The 9873-nt window shown below is 41.5% G+C and overlaps 1 protein-coding gene across 1 annotated transcript; it reads right to left on the bottom strand.

The window, feature by feature from the left end:
• Nucleotides 1-2455: 2455 nt before the first annotated feature.
• FGF23 (fibroblast growth factor 23) lies at nt 2456-9604 on the bottom strand. Its single transcript, XM_051608124.1, has 3 exons — nt 8969-9604; nt 6787-6890; nt 2456-5522 (listed from the first exon to the last, which is right to left on the bottom strand). The coding sequence occupies exons 1-3, from the start codon at nt 9186-9188 to the stop codon at nt 5085-5087; spliced, it is 762 nt and encodes a 253-aa protein (XP_051464084.1). The 5' UTR covers nt 9189-9604; the 3' UTR covers nt 2456-5084.
• Between the last annotated feature and the right edge of the window lie 269 nt (nt 9605-9873).

The following is a 9873-nucleotide window of genomic DNA, read 5'->3' as shown; positions in this document are numbered from 1 at the left end:
GGGTGATGTCTACCTGGAACTTTGTTCACGGCAGTTGTTTTTCTCTCCTCACTTTGTGGACACATTTTACCAGAAAAAGGCCAATGCACCTGATTCTACTGTCTCTTTAATTTCATTTTACCTGAAAAATGAAAATTGAAAAATGTTTTTACAAAAAAAATGTTCCATGTATGTACATGGAACCCTGTATGTACATACAGGGAACAGTTTACATGCAGTCCAGCTTTCTCTTCATCCTCTGAACAAATGTGGGCTTAGATAATTAGATGATAAAGCTTTCTACATTTAGTAGATAAGTATACAAGGCCCAGTTAAGCCTTTTGAGATGTACTCAGGAGTCTCCACACTGCTACTCAAGTACTGTTCTTCAATGACACTATTTACAGACTTTTTTACAGAAAAAGAGTCACTTCGATTTTCAGTTATACTTCCCAGAATTACTTTGGCCTAAAGATGGGGATCAAGTGCCTTTTTTAGGAGGTAGCTACTTTCAGAAAGAAAACTGGAACAGGCAATCTGGATATCATTGATTGTCCTTTACTATTATCATCCATGCTGTTGCCTTCAGTGCTGTGCTAAGGTACCTTACAGATTCTTGGTGTTTCATTTGGGTTACCCCATGGAGTGATTTCCCAGAATAATTTCTAGTAATATTTTATGATACATAAAACAACAGTCTCTGGATTGTTCCTCTCAGCATTTAACATCTGAGAAAAGAAGAGCCATGAAGATGATCAAAGGGCTGGAGCACCCTGCTACAAAGACAGGCTGAGAGCATTGGGGCTGTTCAGCCTGGAGAAGAGAAGGCCCTGGGGAGACATTCTAGTGGCCTTCCAGTACCTGAAGAGGCTATAGGAAATCTCAGGAGGGATTTTTGCAAGGGCTTGTAGTGAGAGAACAAGGGGTAATGGATTAAAACTAGAAGATGGGAAAATTAAGGTTAGACATTAGGAGGAAATGCTTCACTGTGAGGGTGGTGAGACACTGGCACAGGTTGCCCAGGGAGGTTTTGGATGCCCCCTCCCTGGAAGTGTTCAAGGGCAAGTGGGATTTGACTTTGAGCAACCTGGTCTATTGCGAGGTGTCGTGTCCATGCAGGGGGAGTGCAACTGCACAATCTCTTAAGGCCCCTTCCAACCCAAACCATTCTGTGACTAGGTATGTGAGCCTGTTCTAGTATAGTTCTGTCAACCAGATGAGCAGTACAGGGTTTTCACCAGAGAATGTAGTGATAGGATAAGGGGTAATGGTAATGGTTTTAAACTGAGAGAGGGTAGGTTAGGTATTAGGAAGCAATTCTTCATCATGACAGGCTGTCCAGGGGGATTGTGGAAGCCTCCTCCCTGGAGGTGTTCAAGGCCAGGTTGGATGAGGCTTGTGCAACCTGGTCTAGTGTGAGGTGTCCCTGCCCATACAGGGAGATAGGAACCTGATGATCTTTAAGCTCCCTTCCAACCTTAACCATTCTATGATTCTATGATCCGTTTCTGGTTTCAGTTAACAAAAGAGCAAGCTTGCTGGACAAGGAATGACAACAACTGAATGCAGTTTTGTGTTTGTCCTGCTCTTGGAAAGAGAGAGAGTTTGCAGAGATGGTTTCTGGGGCCACAGTTTCTCTGCAGCATGTTTCTTTCTTCTTTCCCTGTGGGTGAGTTTGAAGAGTCCCAAGGCAGCACTGACATTTCAGGTGTGTAGGAAACTAACTGATACCATCTGATTTTTTAATGATACCTTGGCATCTCTTGCCGACAAAGTGCAACAGCACTGTGGTACCTGGTGGTAATATGACACTTCTCTTGGTATTGGCACCATATCAGATGTAAATGATGCTAATGACTGCCACAGAGCTCTATAGGCTATCTGTAGTGAGGTGAAGGGAGATAATCTGTCAGACCCATGGGCACTTGCCATTTTGCAGCTTTCTGCTGGGTCTTGGTGGGTTTGAGGACCATTGCAGGAAAGAACTGTGAGGATGGTATCTGCAACTTGTCCAATCTGTGACATGTCTGCTGCAAAACAGAGCCTTACCATAGCTCTGGGAATGGAGTTGGAGTATTTTGTACGAGCAGCAGTAGATGAGCAGTAGTGGTAATTTACCAAGTATCTTTAATGTCTTAGAGCCAGGATCACAAATATTTCCCAGCAGGACTGAACTGATAGACCAGTGGTTTTCCATTGCATTTAGGTTGCAGAAGAAGTTTCCCAAGAAAGGTGACAATTCCTTTATGGTCAGTCTAGACCTTCTGATGCTTTTTTTTTTTTTTTAATTAATCCATCATCTTTCACAGAAATTTTGTGGTTGTGGTGCATGAAACATGTACAAAGCTGCAGCCTATGAGTCTGAAAATCACAAGCAATTGTGGGACACACAGATTTTCACAGACAGCTAGTACCGTTTGTTCACTCAAGTCCTTTGGGAATGGGAGGCCCAACAGACAATGCAAAATCCACCATGTAGAGAGAAGGAAAAGTTTATTGGTACATTTATAAAAGGAAGCAGTCTCTGTAATACATTGTTATAAATATTTATAAATATTCTGCAGGACTTAAGACCCACTCAAATAAATAAATAAATATTGCACTATAAATAAGTAATGCTTTCTTACTAGCTGGTGATGGCCAGCATCTCCTTTGAAGAATTAATTCCTCTGATATGTCAACACAGTTCTCTATAGTTAAACATTTTTGATGCAAAATTCATTGTGCATTCACTCTTGGCTTAGGGACTAAATCCCCTGGCTATTGGTGGAGTGAGCAACCCTTCTTACTTAGTTCTATTTTATGCAAAATGAAAACTTTACTTATGTAATTGCAGTCCAGAGTTCTCAATGAGCAAAAGCCAAGAAGTATGGTACGGGAATCAAGTAAAACTATTGAACTAGACCACATAAATAAAATCACACCTCTCCACCGTATAGACAGGAAGGTAAAAAGTCTTGCTGTGTTTTTAATAAGCAAGAAAACACACAGCTAGCTGCCTGCCTCACAATTCTCCTGAATCTGATAGAATCACTTGTTTCCTTTTGAAACTGATCAAACCATTATGAGTTTAGATTATGAAAAACGAGAAATTATGAGGCAGAACTCTTCTTCTATTAATAATCATTTGGCTTGTCCTGTACTCCTAAGAACTTACATGAATTGGGAATCACTCCATGTAGAAGAACTATTCTAATAGCAGAATCAGGCCCTATGACTATTCTATGTCACTTTCTGGATGTTGTAAATAAACAGGTATCATGTATATATATATATGTGTGTGTATATATATATATATATAAATAATTAAATGCTGTCAGTAGGACAGACCCTGTTATAAATCCAGAACAATTTTGATAGAAATAAGGAGCACAGGGGGGCTTATTTTGATTTAGTTACACTGCTGTAACTTCAGTGGCTTCGGTGAATTACTTCAAGAGGCAGCAAAAATAATAGGACCAGAATCTAAACTAATGGCTTTTGCATTATTGCTATGAGCAGACTTTGGACAAATGTAACATTTTCAGACTGCTGTCAGGCTGTTAAATCAAATAAATAAACAAAACAGAAGGATCTGCATCTTGACATGCAGAAAACTTACTCAGATCAAAATAAAAAGCTCTTCTCAAATATCTGCCACACCAGATTCTTCTGCAGCTCACCAGTACCTAGCTATTGATTTCTGCACAGTACATCAGAAATAATTTTTTAAAAACCACAGAGATTTAAGATTACAGGAAGATCAAATGAACACGAGAAGAAAGAAGGCAGAAAAACAGCTAAATTTGTTCACAATTTTCAGAGTCCTTGTGGAAATTAATTTAGGTCCATTAAAACCAATCAAGCTGTACTGAATTCTACCAGCTGACAATTTGACACCTAAATTGAAATAAAAAGTTCTGCTCTGCAGATATATAATCTTAACTAAAAATTTATAGACTGCAGATGTATATATGGAGGTTAGATTCTGATAAGTAAACTTGCCCATAACGTACGCCAATCTAGAGAAAAGGTCTTGTCAACAATGTAGATCTCATGAGCAATACTAAAATAATTTCACTCTGACTAGTATAAAGCATCTGATATCTACTCAGAACTAAATAGAAACATGGATGCTAGACTTAGATTCTCCTTTTCTGAATACAAACCTGATTTTCCCTCATTAAATTAGAGTCTTCAGGAGTTACTGATAGTTTGACACCTATAGGACATAATCTTTTGCAGTTTTTTCCCCTCTAATTTCAGCAGTGTGCAAAGCAAACCATCTTGTTTAACACACTGTTGATTATTAGTAATCCTGGTTATTTTTTCTGCATTGAAAATACGCAAAATTAATGAGTGTCTCTATGTTATATTTCCATATTGTGATGCTAGAATTTCGTGAATATAGAAGTGTGATGGAGCATGATTTGAGAGGAACAGTGAGGCTGTCCTCTTTTTTTCCCCCCCCAGACTTCAGCTGGGATTCAATAAGTGTCAGAAGCTGCATTTTCTACACAATACCATTTGATCCTGTCCTCTTCTCCTGTCACTTACTTCAGTTCTCTGTGTGTGTGGCTTCTGGGATAGGAGATTGTTTTTTCACTTGTGTGGGTATGAAAAGAGACTGAAGTGCTAATCTTAACATGTAAAAACATATATAGTAAGTTTTATGTAATAATACAACACACCATCAGTCAGTTTGTCTACTGTGCTTGCCAGGGATGGTGCTAGTAAGAAGATCCCCTTCCTGTGTTGGAATCTCGGATGCTCCAGGTCTTTCAGTACCGTAGCATCAATTTCTTTTTTTCATTCAAGTGATTTCTTTTTTTTTCACTGATTCATACTAATGGTGGCTCAGACCCTAAAATGCTTGGTTTGTATTATTCTTTTCAAAAATGTATCTTCTTTGCAGTAAAACTGCCCCAACTAGAAAATGTCCAACTTGTTTTTTCAGTAAACTGTTACCTATTAAGGAAAAAAATTCGAAATCAAGAATTTTTCCAATATCTTTCACATTTCCAATAACCATTTTGAGAGATAGAAATCAGATTGAATGTGCTAGACAGTTCCTTTGGTCTGTTGTATTCACCCATGTCTTCAGCTTGCAAGCGGTGGGGCCCCAGTTAGCTTGTAATATAGAAGCGAGGACTTGCGTACCTCCTGGCATCCATCATAGCATGTGGGTCATCTGGGTTGACCACGTCATTCTGGTTGATTCTCACGGGTTCTCTGGGCACGTGAGCAAAGTCTGCTTGCTGCTGCAGCTGAGATCTGAACGTGGAGATCTTCCTCTGTGGGACCAGGATCTGGTGAGGGTCTGTTGGATCAATATCAGCACTTCGAGTATTTCTGTGGGGCTCCAGTGTGTTAAACCGAAACAAAGGGATTTCATTTCTTCTGGACAAAAACTGGGAGTACGGTGGTGGATTCATACCAGGGAAGAAGGCTTGTTTCACTCTGCCTAAGCTAATTAGGAAGTTGGTTTTGGGAGACTGGTACACATCATAGCCATTTTCCAGTGTCCTGTGGTTGAACACGCAGTCCTCTTGGCTGAAGTAATGCTGAGGGAAAACGATATGACACCTGTGAGCAGAGGGGTTTGGTGAATGCCAAGTACCAATTAAAGAAGGAAAGAGGGAAGAGCTCCTGCAGCAGGTCTTGTCTTTTCTTATCTGTTAGCTCTGTAACTCAGACATCTCAAGCTCAGTCAAATGTAGATCTGAGATGCATGCCCATGTTTTCAGCAAAGATATTATAATGATGATATTGTTACCTGGGTCACAATAACCCCATGCAACACCACAGGCTTGGGGCAGAGTGGCTAGAAAGGTGCACGGCCGGCAAGGACCTGGGGGTGTTGGTTGACAGCCGGCTTAACATGAGCCAGCAGTGTGCCCATGTGGCCAAGAAGGCAAATAGCATCCTGGCTTGTATCAGGAATAGCGTGTCCAGCAGGACTAGGGAAGTGACTGTCCCGCTGTACTCAGCTCTGGTGGAGCTGCACCTCAAGTACCATGTTCAGTTTTGGGCCCATCATTATACGAAGGACATTGAGGAGCTGGAGCAAATCCAGAGAAGGGCAAGGAAGCTGCGGAAGGGTCTGGAAAACAAATCTCATTAAGATCAGCTGAATGAACTGCATTTAGCCTGCAGAAAAGGAGGCTGAGGCGAGACCTTATTGCTCTCTACAACCACCTGAAAGGAGGTCATAGTGAGGTGGGTGTTGGCCTCTTCTCCCAAGTAACAAGCGATAAGATGAGAAGAAATGTCCTCAACTTGTGCCAGGGGATATTTAGATTGGGTATTAGGAAAAAAATTCTTCATGGGAGTTGTCAAGCTTTGGAACAGGCTACCCAGGGAAGTGGTGGATTCATCATCCCCAGAAGTATTTAAGACATGCAGATGTGGTGCTCAGGGACATAGTTTAGTGGTGGACTTGGCAGTGTGCTAGGTTACAGGTTGGACTCAATGATCTTAAATGTCTTTTCCAACAGAAATTATTCTGTGATTCTTTCAGAGGGCTGCATTGTTTGAGCTACTCCCAATATGTGGCTCCAGGCTACAGCAGGAATTCAGATCAGTCCAACACTGGGTCTCATTCTGCCCTCATTTACCCAAGCAGGAACTCACGCTCTTTATCAGCTGTACAACTCAATGCAACCAAAGAAGAAAGGAAAGTTTAACCCTAAATAGTAGGTGCTCAGCTTGCTTAAATCTTCAACCTCCTACTGTAGCTATACAGATTTGCTCTAGCTGAGGAAATAAGCACCACAGTAGCAGACTGCATTTGCCTTTCAGTCTTGAGTCTTAGCAAAGCTTACTTACTGAACCAAAAATAGTTCCTTTCATGTCCATACACAGATAGCGTCCGCTCTTCACACCTATGATGATCACTGAGCCAGCACCCTCCGACTTGATCATTAGGGCACCTGTTTAGAAAAACAAAAATGTCAAATGCAGGACCCAGTTTGACACTGCACAGTTGCCTTACAGATCCACAGTTGCTCTGTCTGGAAGTGTCATTTGGGGTCAGAACCAATCTCCTACATTAACTGGGGCTATTGCCCAACCTAGATCCATTTATCCCTGGCTTTGTCTGTCTGAGCCTTGGAATGCTCTCAAGATGGAGATGCCACCACCTCACCGGGTGCCCTGTTTCAGTGCTGCACTAACCTCTCAAATACATTTTTTTTTTCCCCTAACATGCCCTCTGAAGTCACAAACCACAGTCTGGGGCCATTATCCTTAGTACTGTCATCAGCCACTACCAAGGGGATTTTGTCTCACTCATCTTTGTGACTGCCCTATGTTATTAGATTATTATTAACCTCCTTTTTGCTATACTAAAGAAGTCCAGGTGCCTCAGCCTTTCCTGGTGGATTGTGCTCAAGGCCTCTGACCATCCTGAAAACCCTCTACCAGACCAGCTCCAGTTTCTCCACATCCATCTTGAACTTGGAACTCCAAGAACAGTTTCACTGGGACCTGGTAAAGTGGGAAGAATAACTTTCCCTGATCTGCTGACCACAGCAGGTAGTTAGCTTTCCTCTCAAAGTGAAGGTGCTGCTGACTTATGTTTGACTCAATGCCTGCTGTAACCTTCAGGTTTTAACCAGGATGGCTGGTTGACACATCCAGCCTCCTTACAGCCTGTGCTGCTGTAGGGGGTTATTGGAGCCCTGGACTTCACAGCTCTCCTTTATCTGGCATCTCAGTGGTACCATGGTGACCTGGCAGAGACTCTGTTGCCCTCCTTTTCATGAGACTGTCTGATTTCCACCCTACCTGCTGCACTATTCCAAATATTGGTGAATTTGCTTCATCGCAGATATGGGCAAAACATGTCATTTTGTTCTTTAGGACATCGCACTGGTTCTTGACCAATATGCCTAAAATTAATTTTATAAAACCCTTAAATGTACAGGAAGACTAACAACAAGAGAGTGCAAACATCCCTAGAAGGGTTTCATTGGTAATTCCCCCTTCAAAAATTTAAAAAAGCAGAACTTGAGAATTTTTCTTCTTAATTAAATAATAACTTTAAAAAATGTCCTTTGCTCCTTATATACTTATGCAAAAACATTTAGTAGATTAAGAGGATGCTATGTAGCAATAATAACAATAACTCTGTGATGCCTGACTACTTGTGATTTGAGGGCTGCCAAAAGAGAAGTACTTTTGAAATGCTATGAAAGAACCTTAAGACTTAAAAAATCCTGACTTTTCTACTAAACATAGTCTTTGGACCAGGTGTTCAGCAAAGGAAGAAGAATACCTTAGTTTTCCATGAAAATTAACTATGATGACACAATCTGAGAGCCTTTTAATTACAGTAGCGAATGGTTACTCCAGAGGCTTAGCACTTCTTTTAGGAAAGTCTGGTATTTCATAGTTCCCCACTGTTTAATTGACTGTTGCATACTCATTTACTGATGTTCTACACAAAGTTGAGTTTCTGCCATGCCCCTAGATTAAAGACACAAATCCAAAGCATGTTTCACAAACCAATTTCTGATGCAGAGATGTATTGGCTTATTTGGAAGGACCTGATCTAGTTTTAGTAGTTATCAGCTCTCTATCCCAAAATAAAGATTTTACAGATGTTATCAGAGACTGTGGTGAGTTCCCTGGGTGCAGTTCCTTTGGCAATATTGTCACTGCAATGAGAAGTAGCTATAGGGGATGTTATCGCTAGACTCTAATAGGAAGTTCCACAAGAACGTGGAGATAAAATAATTAAATGAAGGATAATTCAGGTAATATTTACTTTCACAGTATCAGAGGAATGATAGGATTTCTCTCAGGTGAGGAATGAAATTCCTCATCCACTAGATTTCTCTGGAGTGATTTTTATTAGTTAAATAAAAGGAGGATAATACTTCTGTGTATTTTCCATCCCATATCTATACTCCTCTGTCTGCTTGCCTAATGAGAAGAAGGGATTTTTCTATAGATCTGTAGCAACCCAGCTCCCATGCAGACTGTGGGTCCATAGTAAGCTACTTACTGTAAATGGTTTGGTGAGGAGCACCATCAATGTAGCCATCAGCATGGATTTGGAGATGGAAGCTGTTCTTCTCTGTATCTGTGTAGAGGTGCATCAGGCGGTCTCCATTCCCCCAGCTGGGACTCAGCAGTGGAGAGGAGTTGGGAAAGGCAAGCACAGTCTTCAGGCTGCAGAGCAGCAGCGTGTAGCCCAGGCAGCTGTGGGGACCAGTCTGCAGCATGGCTCCCTGTTCCTAGAGATTGGTCCGTACCTGCAGCTCGATACCCCTCCCTGCTTCTCGCTTCCCCTTGGTCTCCTGTGTCTGGACTGTGAATCCTCAGATAGGTTCCCTTCTCTTCTGCAGAGGCTTATAAAGGGCAGCAAAGTGACATCACACAGGAAAAACTTCTCCACATCCTTGATTTTTGTCAAAGCAACATTATAAGTGTCCCAAAACCTCAAGGGAAGGATCTCTGGCTAAGGTGCGGGGGGAAAAAAATATAAGGTTTCTAAAGACAGCTCACAAAAGCTAATCATATGTTCAAATGTTATCTACAGCCCTGTGACATCTGAGAGCTTCCCACGCCCCTACTGTTAGATCCAGGAAGAGCAATCCACTACACTTTGCTTTTACCGAGGGGAATGACCTGCATTACCTTTTGTTCTCAGATACATTCATTCAGATTCCCACCTCTCCTCTCAATTTCCAAACTACATTCTGATTTAGTGGGGACATCAAATACCGCTAAAATACTTTTCAAACGTACCAAAAGCTGATATTAGCTTGTCCTGGGCCTGATTCCCCCTTCATTATGGTGCAAGTTTAGCAGTGAGCCTCTTGGGCTGGTATTTGTGTCATTCCATTTAAGCAAAGCAAATTTGATATGGGCACAACCCACTTCGAATAAGCTGTCCCTTTTATTTCT

Source organism: Apus apus, chromosome 1 (assembly GCF_020740795.1).
Source record: "Apus apus isolate bApuApu2 chromosome 1, bApuApu2.pri.cur, whole genome shotgun sequence".
NCBI classification, from domain to species: domain Eukaryota; kingdom Metazoa; phylum Chordata; class Aves; order Apodiformes; family Apodidae; genus Apus; species Apus apus.
The sequence above is the reverse complement of the archived record's forward strand: the minus strand, read 5'-3'. Positions and strand labels throughout refer to the sequence as shown.